This window comes from Drosophila ficusphila, unplaced genomic scaffold (assembly GCF_018152265.1).
Source record: "Drosophila ficusphila isolate 14025-0441.05 unplaced genomic scaffold, ASM1815226v1 contig_791, whole genome shotgun sequence".
NCBI classification, from domain to species: Eukaryota; Metazoa; Arthropoda; class Insecta; order Diptera; family Drosophilidae; genus Drosophila; species Drosophila ficusphila.
Genome location: NW_025064737.1, coordinates 12,831,344 through 12,849,004, shown reverse-complemented (window position 1 = coordinate 12,849,004; position 17,661 = coordinate 12,831,344). Strand labels below are relative to the sequence as shown.

Genomic DNA, 17,661 nt, shown 5'->3' with positions numbered 1-17,661 from the left:
TCTTTGAATAAATATTCTAATTTTCCGATTTGCAATTTCGTACCCACTCGATGACCTTTGCACATGTGCCAGCCATATATTTTGCATACGCAAATGATAAAGAAATGAGGAAACTTTGTCTAAATAAATCAATGGCTCACTTGCCAATGCCCCCGCCCTCGAGCAGCTGTTTACATAGGATATATATTTATATATACAAGTGTGTGTGTGTATATATGCACGCGCACCAGCACATGTGTCGATGAAGAACGCCTTATAGACACCCCAATATCTGTGTGCAGTGATCGTGATTGCGATCGGTTCACACATAATGCCGCTCCATAATGGCACGCGCCTCGCTCGAAAATCGGTGGAGCCGACGCACGTGAGAGAAAAGAGGCGCAGAGTTTTTGGGATATAGATAGCGATCGTGGAAGAGAGAGATCGGCTTTTGGGGGAGAGAATAGTGCATTTATTTTTAGGATAACAATGGGCAACGAAGAGCACCGGCAAGCGGCGAAATTCAGCGGATTTCTATATTTTCCTCGGGGAAAATCGAGGAAAATTTTTCAGTCGAGCGCATAAAGCAACGCGAGCAAGGCGTCTTAAGGCCAGTGCGCGAAATATTTTGTATATATACTAAATATATACACACTTTTACCCAAAATACCTATAGAGATAGATAGATATATGTGCACAGATAGCCAACGGTACAAAAATATACTCGAAAATTATACTACATATGGTGGAAGAGGGAAAACCATTTTTCAATTTGTCGAAAAAAAGTAAAAAATGTGAAATTTTGTGTGTGATGATTGTGTGAGCTGGTCGTGAAAAGTTGCAATAAGAAAATACGGCCATAAAAGTGAAGCAAAAAGGAAGAGATAGCGAATATCTCGGTGTGTATCTATAATAGTATTATCCCGAAAAGAATAAAAAACCAAAAACGAATAACTAAGCAAACCAGCAAATCCCTGCAAGAAGAATCTTAAGTTGAGGAATACGTTGCGTACTTTCAGATACGTATTTCGGACTCAAATACAGATTCAGAATCGGAGTCGGATTCGGATTCGGCTGTGGTCTTGTGGTCTCTACGGCAGCGCTTCCTCGTTCCCATCCCATCATCGTCATCCCATCTAAGCTATTTAGTTTTTGGGGTATGTTTTCTAGTTGCTGCTGCCGCCTCTCTTGGCTGCTTTTACTTTTTGTTTCAACTGCTGCGCCGCTGAAAATGCTGCTGCTTTTCTGGTCTTTTGCTCAAATAAAAATTCCTCTTGCGTGTTAGCTAAAAGTTATTTTTAAAAATTTCTTTTAATTTTGTTTTCTCGCTTACGCGGAGATACGAGACTTTTAAAATACAGCGACGTCTTCGTCGTCTGTCGATCCTCTCGAGGAATTTCGGCTCTCTTTTCAGCTGCATTAATGCCGCATAAGAAAAACCCGACAAAATATTACAGATTTCCGCCTGATACACAAATTAGATCTTGCAAATTAGCGAAATTTAATTGCTCTGCACGCTAGGTGTAATTAATTCAGCATCTATCCAAGTTTTTTCCTGCCCGATTTGCCCAAAACTCAGTTTTCCGCTCTCCCAATTTTTCCGCTTGGCAGAATCAAGTGTGTGTGGGTGGCACTGGGAAATTGCACAAAGGAGCTGGCAACCCTTCACTTCCAGAAAACCCGTTACGTATACGCCGCTTGGCCTTAACTTGGCTTAAGTGCACCATTATGGCACAGCTAATTGAATTTAATACTTACAACCCACACACACACAGACACAGAAACGAAATATTATTATGCAGATGCATCATCAATTTTGCCACATCATCTGTGCAATAGTGCGTTAAATTTGTAAGCCAAACAAAGCAGCTTAAACAAGATGGCTGTGGCCAAAAGGAACTGCACTACTTTCCTTGTTAGAAGATAATAAAATGAACTGACATCCTGGCACTAAGATTTATTACCTCATTAATATCCAATCAACCTGTTCGGGCCAAATCGGTCGCTCGTAATTAAGCTCCTTCGTTGCCTGTCAGGCGAATTGTAAACAAACTTGAACATCGCTCCCGCTCGCTCACCACCTTCCCGAAATGGCAATTAGGCAGGGCATTTATTTCACTACAGTTTGTCAAATGCAATATCCGTGAAACTGGTGGACAGCCGGACGGAGAGGGAGATGAAGAGGGATATAAAGACGGAGACGGAGACGGAGACTGACAGACAAACAACGAACCTGGCCATGGCAACAATGTCACAACTCAAGTGTCAAACAAAAGGCGATGATGGCCATGGCGAAAGCGCAGGCAACGCAACCAAAACAACGCAAAATGGCAAAATGGCAAAGGGGAAAAGGGAGAACGGGGTTCCTCAGGCAGGGAATGCCAAGCTAAAATTTCAGAATTTACACAAAACGATGATAGTTTACGGTGGTGACAACAAAGCGCACAAATATTTTGCATTGAGCTTTGGCTGTATGTACATTTTGCATAACTCAAACAAAGTAACAAAACGAGCTACCAACTTTACTCTAAAATGTTTAACATCGAAGGTGCGACATAGGAAATAATTTAAACATCAAGAAGTTCAAAGAAGATAACATAATATAAGTTAGATGAACATTTGAATAGTTTGAAAATAGTTATTAAATGTTTTCTTTTCAATATTTTAAGTCATTTTAATTAGCCAAATTAAACACATTTTTAAGGATAAAAAAGAAGAACACAGAGTATAACGTTTATAGAAATAAAGCTGAAATACTTTGGCTTAGAGTCAAAACATAGTCTTGTCATTCAAATCATTCTCGTCTCCGCCACATCTGTAGGTTTTAAAAGCGAAACAAATTCAAATCAGTTTATTTGAGCAAGATAATTTAATTTTAAAGCTCATTATACAGCTGCACTTGTGGCGCCTAATGTTAGCGCAAATGCAAACTTTTCTCGTATTCGGTTCCAATTGCAAATATTAGTTTTTCCTTGGGGACACTTTGAGCGGAATTCATCATTTGCCGTTCGCAGATGCTTTTGCTTACGGATACGAGTGCGATGGCGATGGCCATGTTCCATGTGTGTGGGGGCCCAGAGTAAATGAAAACTTTTGGCCTGCAGCTCTTTCGGCACCGGCATAAAGAGCGGAGCGTTAAATTCTTGTTTCCACCAACCAGCCAGCCAGCTAGCGAGCTAGAAAAGTTTTTCTTTTTCAGCATATGGCGGCAGCTCATTGCACGCTGTGTGTGTGGTTGTGTGGGTGCTCCGGTTTTGCGGGTGTGTGGGTGCCGTCGCCGCCGCCGCCTCGACTGTGTGTGTTAGCCAACTTTTGTGCAAGCAAAGGAAATGCTTGACATGTCTTGTTCCTTTCGCTGGCTCGCTTATTTTATTTAAAATTTTTCCCTTTATTTTTTGCCTTTTGTGTTTGGCTTGTGTTTAGCTTGTGGCATTAACCAAAAAAAAAAATAAGATGCAAACAAAAAACCGTTCTGCTGTGCGTTTAATTTTCCGTTTCCTTTTGCCCAACATTTAAATTATTCGCTTGATCGTTTTTATTTATTTTTTCCGCTTGCCTTATGCTTTTATGAGGCAATTTGAACCACTGACCCACGAGGACCTTCAACTTAACTTGTTTATTGCTGCAAGCTTAGCGAACTTTTTTGTTCAGTTTTTTGAGCGTCTGGCAATTTGATAAATTGCATAAATATTATCATCAGATTCGCAGGAATATTTAGATGAGCCAAGGCAATAAATTGTCCGATTTGTTTAACGCAATTAATGCTGTGATGTTGATTTGGGTTGGCTTTTTCCCAGTCTACTTCTGTTTTCCGTTCATTGAACGTCGACTTTTTGACTTATTGACACTTTACATTGCCCGACATTTGCCTTAATTGCCAAAGGAGACGGCTTTGCATATATATTGTATGTATTTTTGTGTATTATTTATTAGATTCAGACAACATAAATTCATTCCCTCATTGTATTTTTGGTTTGTTTTGCCTTAATTACCCGAGCTGTAGAGACGAAAATTTCATTTGGCACTGAATATGTTTATTATAATGCAATAAATTAATGTAATTGGTTTGATATATGAATAGGTAAACAGACAACAAAGATTTATATATATTTGTTTGACTTTGTCTAAATACTTGGCGTTCCATTTAATATATGTATTTTGTATGCCATTGTTTTGTTTATCTTTATACGTGAAATATATATAATTGGCCTGATATAATGTAAAAGTTAGGAGCTAATAATGATTATTCTATTTATTTGATTTTATATACATATTTTCCATTTCATTTCATTTGATTGGGGTTTAAATGCAGTTACTTTATTATTTATTTTTACCCCATTAATTTTGTTTAAATTAAATCAAACTAAACAAAAAAAAAAAGCAATTAAATTTAAAAAAAATGTTTGTAGTATTTAATCAGACGTTTAAATATCTCTGATTATTGTGATATTTTTTTATTTACAAAATAATTGGCTTACTGTGTTTAAATGTGGTTGTGAAAGCTTTGCATCCATTGACCTGCCCATCGGTTATAATGTATTTTAATTAAATTAAACATTTTCCGATCAATTTCTGAGACCCTTGAGCATTATTATTGTTCCACGTAGAAAATATCAATAAATGTATTTAATTAAAGCCCATCAGTAAAATGTTGATTTACCAACAGCGAAACTCATTTAATTTCGCAGACAATTGCATTCAAAACTGAAATTGATTTACTCGCATTTGAATATCAATTTTGCCGGCCTGTGTGGAATTCTCTTAAAGCACAAATAATTTGTAATTTTGCATTGCCGTACGTTCTCGATATGTTTGCCCTTTGTTGCCGGCGAACAAGTGACAGTTCGCCATTTCTACACCGCCCATCGCCTCCATTCGAATGACATTGAAGCTGGAATTCAATTATGCCATTGAATTCATTTTCATTTCTCTGCACAACACGATTTTTATCATCGGTTTATGGCCTCTGATTAATTTATGTCATTATTCTCGATTATATGAGAAATTTCCCGCTTGGCTGGATCTTTTTCACAGAATGGAATGCTACCGGAGAAACAAAAATCAAATATTTGAGGCAGTCACTGAAATAACTTGGCCAAAATGTCGCACTCGACTTGACCCAGAAAAACATTCTCATTTGCATATTTACATTGCCTATCTGGATGGAATTTATTGTTGCTGTTCCTGTCGAAAACAGGCAGCGCCAAATAAAAAAGAAAAAAAAATGAAAGCGACTAAAAAAATCAAGAAAATATTTTCCCTTTACGTAAACGACAACGATGCAAGAAATTCCAAACTGACGGAAAAGCAAGCGCAGATATTTCAACAACTTCTGACTGCCAAAGGAAGGGGAAAAGGGGCGTCGAGGCGGTCGGGGGCGTGGCCGTCTCCGCTCGTGTTTATCTCTGCCGGGTGCCATCGCCATCCTCATCGCATTCGCATAGTTAGTTGTTTCGCTAGCCGCTCAATGACATGTGCTGTCTGAGTGCCAAAAAAAAAAAAAAAAAAAAAAATGGGGGAAAAAGAAATAAATAAATAGCAAAGACTGGACGCCTCGCAATGTTATTGTATCTTGCAGATGCGAAATTGAAGGCATCGGGCAATCGGCGAGCGTCGAGTTCAGCGCACTTTGAAAACTGTTCGTTGCCCTGATTTTGAATTTGGATTTGGATTCGGAATCGGATTTGGCTTCAGCCAAGCAGATGCCCATGATATATAGTAGCAGGAAAGAATCAGATCTCTTCCTGTGCATTGAGAAAAATTTTATTCTGTACTAAATAGTTACAGAAATATTTTATTTAAAATAAACATAGAATAAACAAATGACCTTCACTCTGAAATATTTAAAGCAATCACTTGTACAACCTTTTAAAACTTGCAGAGTAGAAAACATAAAATATGTGGATAAATTTCTTTCAATTGATTTTATTTTTTTCTTTCTCTGTGAGAGGGGGCTGCACTTTAATGGCGTGCAAAGATTAACTTATTTATGTGTGTGATGAGGAGGAGGATGAGGAAAAGGAGGGGGAGGCGCTGCACGCGTGCCACGCGCATTTGTTATGCATTTGTGTAATCGTATCTTAAAGATACAATTGCAGCCCGGCATTGTTATTGTCGGTGCTCGACTGCAGTGGTGATGGCGGTGGCGGTGGTGGTGGTGTTGGTGATGGTGGCTCGTGCCCAACTCCGCACATGGCCCACGGCTGCCGCCCGGGTCTCTGTTGTGGTTACACTTTAATTTACTAGCCATCAAGTGCACATTTATAATTGGAACGATGCCAGCCAAAGGGGCGACCCTAGAGTGGCTTCTATCTGTCCGTATCCGTATCTTGGTTTCCCCCGTTTTTCCCCTCTTTCCTTCTCTTCCTCCTCCTGCTCCCCCTGCTCCTCCAACCACATTTACTGGGTCTTTCCCTTATTCTTGGCTTGCCGGTCATAACTGTCAGAGACAAAACGCTGCAGCTTAAGAGGAGGCAAGTCCTCATAGTTGCATTGCCGCTGCCACTGCCGCTGCCTTTGCTCCACAATGCTGATAGATTAGTTCCCTAATAGCATCGCAATCCACATTCAGACAGCACAATAGCACAAACGGCGGAGGAGGGCCGATGAGGTGGCTTTACAAGTGACCACTTTAAGCCAGACACTTGGCGAACCTTTAAGCGGAGTCAGCCAGATGTGTGCCAAGCTACTTGGCCAATGCAAATGCAGTTGCATATACTCGTATGTCCCCCGAGCATTTAAAGAGTCATTTCGTTTTATTTGAGAAGTATTTAAATGTTTAACTAACTTAAATAGTTGGGACTATTTGCACTTCAAAGCAACACAAACTATTTGCGTAACCTGAATTATTTTGTTGAACAAATACTCGTAGTTCAATTTAATGTATTCTTTATTTAAGCAAATACGTTTTTATTTAAAATGTGAAGTCATATATAAAATGTATTTTTGAATGCTTTTTTCCTAAAGCGACATTCCCCAGAACTCAAATAGACCATAAGTGACAAATATAAGCTCTTTCTCCTACAGAAGAAGGCATTCCTGTCATAGTTGTCAGCTTTAGCTTTTGGCACCTCATCAAAAGCAAGCCGTGAAAAATGTGTATATATTTTGATAAAATATTGCTTAAAACGAAATTTTGAAACAAATAAAATCTTTATGACACCGCCGCGGTAAATATTATGATGGTCTGTAATGAACACTTCCTTGAGCAGCAAAATGCTTCAGGGTAACTGGCTCTTAAAGTCACGCAGCCTTGCTTGGGCATAATTAAAAACTGGGTCGAGTGCAGATTTTCGGTTGCCCTTCTCCTTCTCCATTTTATTTCCCAGTTGAGAGGGAAAAGCGCAGCCAGAGCTGCCAGTTACCAGTTACCAGAAACCCTCTGCCTTACATACATATATTTGTATGTCTGCCCCAAGAGCGATTGCCTTCACCTCGCCCATCCAACCATTCGCCTCCGTGGATAATTAATTGATTGCCCATTTGATTGAACGTTTGATGGATGAGTGCTACCCGAGTGTTTGGACCAGCTTGCTAACGGATTCCCCATTTTGACTCTCTCTCTTGCAGTAATTTGCATCGGCTGTTAGTGGAGCAGCCCCGACATCAGACCCAGCCCCGCATCCAGCCTCGAAAACAGTAGCACTTGCAGTTGCAGTTGCAGCCACCACAATCCTCGCAGTTCCTTGCACCCACCAACAACTCCCACATCCACATTCACAGACGAAATGGTGATAAGCAGCAAGCCCGATGCCACGGCGCCCAATGGAGCGGCAGGAGGAGCGGTGGGAGCCACGGCAGCGGCACAGGCAGCCGCCCCTGGCGGACTCGACGCCACCGGGAACAGCCTGGCGCATCCCTCCGGGATTCCGCAGGATCAAATAGACAATATCATGAGCGGCATCGCCAACACGGGCGACGTCAAAATGAACAATCATCGCAAGAAGCTGCGACAAAGGTGAGTGTCTCTTAGTTTTAGTGACAATTATGCCCAGCCAAATTCAAAATTAGCCAAATGTATTTGGAGAAAAGTGATGAAATCTTAGCACATCTAAACCTATTACTTTTCTAATTTTTGTCCGATTTAAAAGTGTTTTTTTTTTATTAATTTTGTAGCTGCATAGTAACTATTTAAAATTTAAACAAAGCATTACTACTTAAATTCAAAACAATAAATTAAGGTAAAAGAAAATTTGTTCTGCGGGAACTCATCAATTTCATTGATAGTATTATTAACCTTTTCAGCAAAATGTATTTATTTATTTGTTTATTTATTTTCTTTTCAGATTTGATATTATTAAGAAACTAGGACAAGGCACCTATGGCAAGGTGCAGTTAGGTATTAATAAGGAAACCGGCCAGGAGGTGGCCATCAAAACCATCAAGAAATGCAAAATCGAGGCCGAGGCTGATTTGGTGCGCATTCGGCGCGAGGTGCAGATCATGAGTTCAGTGCATCATCCCAACATCATCCACATCTACGAAGGTAACTAATATAGTGATTAAAAACTTAATAATAGAATTAATTAAATTATGATATTACTTTACAGTATTTGAAAACCGTGAGAAAATGGTGCTGGTTATGGAGTTCGCCGCTGGCGGGGAGCTCTACGACTACCTTTCCGAAAGGAAGGTCCTCGCGGAGGAGGAGGCGCGAAGAATCTTCCGCCAGGTCGCCACCGCCGTTTACTACTGTCACAAGCACAAGATCTGCCATCGAGATCTCAAGCTGGAGAACATCCTGCTGGACGAGAAGGGAAATGCAAAGGTGAGTGGGAAAACTAACAAAAATTAATCTAAAGAATAACTGATACTATTTCAGATCTTTTTGTATTTAAATTTATAGAAATATTCATATTTAAAATCCCTTTTTATTTGTTTTTCCAGATTGCTGATTTTGGCCTGTCGAATGTGTTTGATGACCAGCGCCTGCTGGGCACCTTCTGCGGATCGCCACTCTATGCCTCGCCAGAAATCGTAGAGGGAACTCCGTACCAGGGACCCGAGGTGGATTGCTGGTCGCTGGGCGTGCTGCTCTACACTTTGGTCTACGGTTCCATGCCCTTCGACGGATCGAACTTCAAGCGGCTGGTGAAGCAGATCAGCCAGGGTGATTACTACGAGCCGAGGAAACCCTCGAGGGCATCCACTTTGATCCGCGACATGTTGACCGTGTGTCCAAGGAAGCGAGCAAGCATCGAGCAGATCTGCTCGCACTGGTGGGTGAACGAGAACGACAACGTGTCCTGCTTGGACTTGGCCGAGGATCTGGCCAACCAGACGCCAGTGCGATTGGATGTCCTGCTCTCACTCACTCCTGCCACAATCACGGCGGACCAGTTGGTGGTGCCATCGGCGGAGGGAGCAGCTGCTGCCAAGGCGGCGGCCAATGAACGCGTTCCTCGCTCCCATTCGGTTGGATCGATCCGGGACATGGGTCCACCCAACACGGAGGCCGAGCGCCGCATCCTGGACATGGTGGCCGGTAAGTCGATGTCCATTCTAGTCCTGCTTGTCGCTTTCGAAATCGCTTGAGTGGTCCCCAGTGTGTGAGATAGAAGTTCCCGTGCAGCAGTCCCCTCGCAGAGATTCTAGAGAAGTAGGATGGGTCGATTTGTGCGGCTAAACAACACCACCTACAAGTCGTTGTGAGCACATGTATAATCTATGGAAAATATATTACAAACTGAGTGCATAGATTACAAAACTTCCGTCGACATCAGTCCAGCAAATCAACCCACCCTATTGTGTATATATATGGAGACTAACTGGCTGCCCCACACACACCGACACCGACCGACCACCGACCTCCCACCTGTCCCACTAACTGATCCGAATTCGAATCCCAATCCCAACCACATAACCACACGGCCCCATCACTTGCGAGTGTACTAAACCACTTGAAACTAAAGTCATTTAACCAAACTCATTAAACCACGCCACCCTTTCTCTCTCTCTCTCTCTTTCCGTTTCTGTTTCGTGAATGTTTTCTAGCCGGCGGAGAAGCCGCTCTGATGCCCTCACCCACCAGGACCATTACTCCCGCCCAGAGTCCGGTGCAGACGAAGAGGAAGCTGCAGCCCACTGTTTCCACGGAGAATGCAGCCGGAACGACGGCCAAAAAGAAGGAGAAGCCGGCGAATAGCTCGTTTGTGATCAGCAAGGATGGCGCGCCACTGACTGAGGCACCACCCACTATCGTTGAACCCCCCACCACCCTCATGGAGGCGGAGACAATTGCCAACATGCCGGAGGAAGTGCCGGTGCCCAGTTACTCCCAGAAAGACATGCAAATGGTGGGCGATCTCTGCGAACAGCTGATGGGCGATGCACCCAATAGTACTGCACCGCCAGCGGCAGCTGCACCACCTGCACCCACTCCGGTGGCGCGGCAGGCAACGCGGGGCAAACTGGATGCTGTGGTGGAGACGCCGGAGGAGAAGGATGCCACCAAGGTGATCAAGAAGTTTGTGAACAAGCACAAGACCGCCGATCTGGTGAATGCCATCAACGAAAGTGCCACCAAGGCGGCGGCTCCAGTGGGTCCACCTGCTCCTCCCCCGTTCGTGAGGAAGTGCAGCTTGCAGGATGAGTCCACGCTGAATAAATTCAATGCCGAACGGCGGAAATCACGCATCCTGGAAACAGCGGAGAAGTTCCAACCTCCACCACCGGTGGCTGCATCAGCAGCTCCGGAAAAGCCCAAGAAACTGAGTATACCTGGTGTCAGTGTGGGCAGCTTTAAGAAGGAGTTCGAGAAGAAGGCCACCAATCCTCCGGTGGCGGAAGGACCCACTCCCGGTGAACTGAGGGCTCAGGAACAGGTGGCAGCTGCAGCGGCTGCAGCTCAGGAAACCGAGGCTTTGGGCACACCACCTGCCTCACCAGTGGTTGCCCAATCTCTGGAGGGCAGCGATTCCAAGAACTCGGTGGCATCCATTTCGCTGGACGAAGCACGTCGCTCCATGGAGAACTCGATTGCCCTGCTGCTGCAGGCCCAAAACGAGTCCAGCAAGGAGGTGGATCAGCTGTGCGCCCAAACGGAAACGATCGGCGTCAGTGAGCCGGGAAGCCAGCAGGAGCGGGAGCGTAAGTTGAAGAACGCCCGCGCCATCATCGGAAATGCCATCCAGCCAGGTGAGTTATCCAGCATGCTTGATTATACGATTACGAACATAGTGATTATGATATCCGTACCTAAGTTAAGCTAAACCACGCAGCGCTTTCAAGTTGACTACTAGCATTAATTAGCACTAGTATCCCGGATCTGGTTTTGGGTCGGGGTGCAAGTCAAAGGTTCGATTATCATGTTTTCTATATCTTTCGGATATAATATAGTGATTTAATTGAAACTGTTTTTTACGTAAAATCAAAACTATTGCAAGATTACAAATTACAAGAACCAATTCTTTTTTATGTAAGTTAAAAACTTTCTCTAAGAAACAGAATATTTTGTTTATTATTGAAAATAACAATTTTAAGTTTTAAACTGAAATCCCTTATATCAATTGAATATTTTTTCCCCCGTTTTAGTTCCCTTTAAAACTTTTTCCGAATCTTGAAATACTTTACCCCAGGGAAATGTTTATATTTCCAAGAACTTTCTTGATGGCCAGTCTAACTTAATTTATGAAAACTCTTTTTTGCTGGAAAAACTTTTGACTTGTGCTCAGACCAGCCGGGTGCCATCGTCTTGTTTTCTATCTTTACTTTGGCATATATATTTAATTCCTTTCCATTTTCAATGTGTATGTGAACGTTTTGCAAGCCGAGTGCTGCATGGATTATATTTGGCTTTTGGAATATAATCTCCTGCTCACACTCACCGAACTCCATCTGAAGAACCAACAAATCGAAGCGATTCCTCCTTTCCAATTTGCAAATTCGCTTGGCCAATCCACAAAAGCCAAATCAAAAAAAAAAAAAAAGAAGAAAAAAGAAAGAAATCCTCAAGCATAAAATACACTCACCATCAACGTCACCATCATCAAACTCACCTGTCTATTGTCCCTCGCTCTCTCTTGTGCTGACTACCTCATCATTGGGGTGGATCGATTCGTGTGGATTTAAATATCAAAAATCGCAGTCGGAAAAGTGGTTTATGAAGATCTCAACTTAGTGATATGGATTTAAAGTAACTCATCAGTTGCCACTCGAGTTGTGTTCCGTTTCTGTTTGTAACGTAAAGAAGTTCTTTATTTTTAACCTGAATTTCTATATTTAAAAAAAAAATTTATCTTTATGACTCACGAATCAAAAACCTAAATTGTTCCTTGGCAACACCTAAACTTTAAAACAATTTAAATTAAATGTTTGTTTATTATAAATTCATGGAAATATTTTTTATTTAAAAGTATTGCCATCCTCCCGCGATTTTGAATCCCTCGGATCGACCCACCCTGTTCCCCATACATTCTCATCATATTCATTGACTCATCATCTTAATTTTAGTGATACGCAGGCCAACACCATTTTATGGCATCGGCAATGGCTTTGGCAGTGGCATGGTGGGTGGTGGTTCTGGTGCTGGTGCTGGTGGAGTGGGTGGTGCGGCACCCAAGCGAGCCCAGAGTGGCGGCAATTTCATGGGCTACAACACGGGAGCAATGTCGCCGGGAGCAGCAACATCGCCCCCGATTGCGGGACCACAGACGGCACCTCCAGTGCTAATATCACCGAATGCCCTGGCTGCGGCCAAGCAAACCATTCAGCAGAGGATATTCGGAGGTGGGTTGCTCCCTGGTCAGAGTAATCAGGCAGTGAATCGGAGACCGGCCACGTGGCAACCGCAGGCATCCTACAGCACGGCCAGCATATTCCAACCGCCGCCGAATGCGAGCAGTCCGTTCAAGATGCTGCAGCAGCAGTACCAGCAGCGATGCCAGGAGGACCAAAGGCCGAGTTCCCTGTTCACGCCGCCGCCATCGCCGCAATATGCCGCCAGCCACGCCCTCGCCCTCGCCGCCCAGTCCAACAGCAGTGGCAGCAACAGTGGCAACAGCAACAACTACGGATTTAACAGTAGCAGCAACAGCAGCAGCAGCGGTACGAGCAACAACCGAGGCAACTGCAACACGATGCCTAATCTCAATTACAATGTCAATTCGCGCACGAGACCATTCAATCATAATCAAGCTCAAGACACACTCAATACCAATGCCAGTGCTACATGTCCCTTGCCTGCGGCTATGTGGCTCAAATGTAAGTCTTGGCAGCGGCTCCCAAAAAAAACAAATACCAAAAAAAAAAAAGAAACAAAAACCCAACCGAAATCGTATCCGAAACCAAAACAAAAAAAACATGTGCTTTGTGCTATGTGTGCCTGCAAAAACAAAAAAACAAAAAACAAAAAACAAAATGAAAACCGAAGCAATCCACTCAATCCGTTTCCGTTTCCTGTTGCGTTCCTCGATTATTTGTTTTCTTTTCCGCTCCCTTTGCTACATGGACACTGGCTGGCTTTTGGGGAATTCCAAGGTTAATCAGTGTCATAATATCCTGGCTTGGTAGCTCCCAGCTTTTCCTTTTCCTTTCCCTTTCCAAAATTCCAGTTTCCACATCCCAAATCTTTGGCTTCCTCGTACTTTTCTTTGGACGTTGTTTGTTGTTCTCGATGTGTGGCTGTTGTTCGTTCTCGTTCTCGTTCTAGTTCTCGTTGTTGTTGTTGCTGCTGCTGCTGTTGCAGTTGTTGTTGTTGTTCGTGCTCGTTGTTGTTGTTCAAGTAGTGATCTCGGCTTAACCCTCTTTAAAACAAAAACACACATTTAGGCGCGCCTTAACCCATGAACTGCACTCCTTTTGGCCTCAATGAATACTAGTTACTATTTGTGTTCTCTTACTTGTTACTGATGCTTTAATTGCTTACTCGTTCCTCTTGCACCATGTAGTTTGTATACTCGAAAGCATTAACTGAACTTAATTATGGTACTTTTTAATCTGCAGCCTCACCGGGCGGCGAAGGACCTCCAACTCCGCCGGGAGCGGTGAAGACATCGACGGCCTCCATTACCCTGAAATCGGCGACCCTGCCGCGCCGGAAGATTAACGCCAAGGCGGAGGTGCAGCTGGACATCAAGCCGCGGATCCCGGAACAGGGCGCTCCGCCCCAGCCGGCGATGCGATTCAGCACGGAGATGCAGCATCCGGTGGCCGATCTGCGCAGTGCCCCGCCCCGCGAGGGCCCCATCCCCTACAGCCCCATCAAGACGACGCTGCAGGCGCGGGCCACGAGCCTGGAGCCCAAGGAGCACGTCATCACCATCCAGCGACCGCCCACACAGCACGCCTACGGACGCACCTCCTCCAACACGACCACGCGGTGAGTACCGGATACGGATCCAGGGGGCATGTAATTCCCTTCACTTTATTGCCTCCATTTTTCACTCCCTCTCACCCTCCCTCCGGAAAGAAAATGCACAGTAATTGCTTGAATGAAACTTCAATTGGAGGGTTCGGGCTCACGCGTTTCAGTTGGATTTCCATTCACGAGTGTTTGCCTGAAATTAAAAGAAATTTTAAAATGGGATAAAGCTTGTCTGGGAAACCACTTTTATATCCAAAAATGAAAATAAAGAAATCTTTAAAGTAGTCCGTTTTATAGAAAGTTTAAACTTAAGGTTTAAATAGTTCTCTATTCAATAAGAATTTCATTTCCTTTATTAAATTAAATATCCTTGCAATGCACCATTTGTTCCTTGAAAAAATAAGATATATGTAAATACTCATAATTTAAGTGCCTTAAATGATAAGTAAATTTAAAGAATTTTAAGCAAGTGCCTCTTCCTTTCCATTAAAATTTAATTTCCTGGGAAGGCCCATGATTGATTTTGCCTGTTTCGCGACCTCTTGCAGTTCCGGCTCGCTGTCACGGCAGTCGACGGTGGAATCCGAGTCGGATGCCACCACCACGGCCACGAACATGTCACAGGCCACCATCACGAGCACCTCGCAGCCCATCAAGAAGAGTCCGCGGGAGTTTATCATCCCGATTGCCGTCGAGGGAGGTGGCTTCATCACGCCCAGGGAGCGCAGCGTGGAGCCCTCGGAGTCGAGCCACACCACCAGCAGTCGGTCCACGTTCACCCGCCTGCGTCCATCGCGTCGCATTGGGTAAGGTTTAAAGCAAGCTTCACCTTTGCCTCAGGCCTCAGTGCAGATTACTCAACTGAATTCGATTCGATTCCGTATGCAGCTCATTGTTAAGCGAGGCAGGCTTCGAGGAGGGCTCGCCGTTCCCCAAGATGCGCACCACTTCGATAACCCGCGAGGGCGTCAGCGGAGGCGCTGAGGACGAGGCCCGCTTCACCCCGCACCGTCTCAGGTTCGTCCACATCCACATCTTTGCTTCCGCTTATCCCTGTCCTTAGCCTTCAGCTATTCCTCCCTTCTCCACAAGGAGAAAATTTGGTTTGAAGTGTTACAGATATCTCTCATTAGCGTCACATTAAGACGGCAGAACTTACAAAAAATCAATTAATTTTGGTTACTTCATTTAAAAATTGAAAAACTTAACTTGATTGGGTACAAAGCTATTTTACTAATTGATCACAATTAAATTCTGTTAAGTCTCAGAAAAAACAGTTCCCAAAAGTATGATACAATTTAGTTTTCAAAATGGTTGGAAAACTATTCTAATTAAACCGAGTTATTATAAAATGCGACATTTTTTCTGAGTGCCATTCATGAATACGTAACTGGATTGCTAAATTGAATCTGGTTCGCACAGTTGCTCCTCTCCTCCCAGCGAAGCTTGACTGCCGTTTGATTCGGTTATTTTCATCATCATGCACATCTCCTTTTTCTCTATTTAACACACCCGCAGAAGCTCAAGGCCTGTCAAGAAAATTAGTCAAGACAACGATTCGCAGAGCTCCAACGAGGAGGACGACGATGACGACGACGGCTTTGAGATACTCACGGCGGAGAATCTGTTCTCGACTTTGCTGCAGCGGGTAAGACCTCATCCGCTATCCCGCTTTAATGTGGCATATTTCTCATTCGGTTCCCTTAACCATTTTTAGGTGCGGGCCCTAACGAATCGCCTGAATGTCAACAGTGACCTGACGGTCGGATTCCCCAGCCATTCTAGTCGCCTGCTCACGGACATTTCGCGACAGGCCCAAAGTCACAGTCCATTCTGGAGCCAGGGCAGTCCCTTTGCCAGGTGAGTGTGTCCTCGAAAAATCCCGAGGATGGGGGAATGGGATGGGTTTGGAGTGGACTAGAGTTGGAGTGGCCACTAAAGTTGATTGCCATCCGGCTGCCAGTCAGTGAGTTAGTCAGCTTATGCAAACGTGTCGCAGCACCGGCTCTAGTTAATAATTTCATTAAATTCCCTCGGAGTTCTCTCGCTCCGTGGAAACTTATTTGATTAAGAGCCGGCGCTTCTGTGAGCTGAAATTGGATGCAATTTCAACTCTTCAGCTTTAACTCCCAAGCCTTTAAATTGGATGACGACTGCTTTAACCACCCACCGACATTAACTGCAAATTTGTTGTCCATTTCTTACATGCTGCCCTCCACATGCCTTCCATCTAACAATTAAAAAAACAATACACCAACCATGCTTAACTAATCATTCGCAAAGTGTGCTTAGATCTCAAGTTAGTTATACCTATAGCGAAACGGTCGAGAAGAAGAAAGTGTAAGTACTAAGGCTCGAAACGATTTTTAAGTGGTTTTAAGGCCTTTAAACCCCCTGCTAAGTACAGTGGGTTTTGCCCCCAAACAATATAAAAATATAACAAAAATATTTATAAAACTGTTGTATTTATTAAAGAAATTAAAAATCAATTTTAAACTTTTTTGTCATTATATTAATTATTGAAGTTATAACAAAGAAAATGGTTTATATAAAGTTGGATAAACATTAAAGCATTCAAAAGAAAAGAGAAAGGATTGCATCTGCCTAAAAATCTAACCAAGTTTTTAGTTTATAAATTTCTGTCGTATAGCTTAAATAAATTTGGTCTAAAACCCACTGTACGCCGCTTTTGAGCCCACCCAAAAACGACCCGCCGCCCTGCACAATTATTTCGCCATCCATCCATCTGTACATCCCGCCTAATCCTGGCTGTCTCTCACCTGCTTGTGCTCCTGTTCCTGCTTCCAGGTGCGGGGAGCGCTGGCTGAGGGCCTTGAACATTACGGAGCGACTGCGCCGGTGGCTGGGCCACGCCCCCCGGGGCTGCCTGTAAGTTGGCAACGTGTGGCATGGCGTGGCGTTTGTAGTGTGCAAGTCCCTCGGCTGGAATCGAAACCGCCAAAGCATTGTTCCCACCGGTGTCCAACCATTGATGCAATCTATAGCTAAATCTGATGGTTTAATTCACAGCCGGCTGAACAGCAGCAACACCAGCGGACTGGGAGCTCCTTGGCGGCACAGCATGTCCAGGGATCTGGGCAGCGACATGGAATCGATGTTCTCGCGCACGGGGGGCCACGCTGCCAAGAGGTGAATATCACAGAATAAAGAGTAAATACCTAGATCAGTAGTGAGACACGCCGATCAGAGCCGGAAAAGTGCATCTGATGCCGCGACGATGAAGCCACACAGACAAAAAAAAAAATAAAATATTAGAAAAGAAAAAACAAGAAACAAATGTAGAACTAAAGAAGCGCGCTGCAACGTATGCTACGTAAATAAGATTAATTTCAATTTCAACATGCCTATATCGTATACTT

The 17,661-nt window shown here is 43.8% G+C and overlaps 1 protein-coding gene across 1 annotated transcript in view; it reads left to right on the top strand.

Moving 5' to 3' along the window:
• The window catches only part of LOC108087160 (serine-rich adhesin for platelets), a 47,333-nt gene that overhangs the window by 20,931 nt on the left and 8,741 nt on the right, over positions 1-17,661 (top strand). The window contains 14 exon segments of the mRNA XM_017184387.1: positions 7,549-7,936; positions 8,265-8,464; positions 8,529-8,746; positions 8,866-9,463; positions 9,973-11,115; positions 12,430-13,179; positions 13,921-14,296; positions 14,830-15,087; positions 15,170-15,298; positions 15,800-15,929; positions 15,999-16,141; positions 16,565-16,621; positions 17,312-17,411; positions 17,413-17,431. Coding sequence (XP_017039876.1) covers positions 7,707-7,936; positions 8,265-8,464; positions 8,529-8,746; positions 8,866-9,463; positions 9,973-11,115; positions 12,430-13,179; positions 13,921-14,296; positions 14,830-15,087; positions 15,170-15,298; positions 15,800-15,929; positions 15,999-16,141; positions 16,565-16,621; positions 17,312-17,411; positions 17,413-17,431 — 4,351 coding nt within the window. The 5' untranslated portion in view covers positions 7,549-7,706.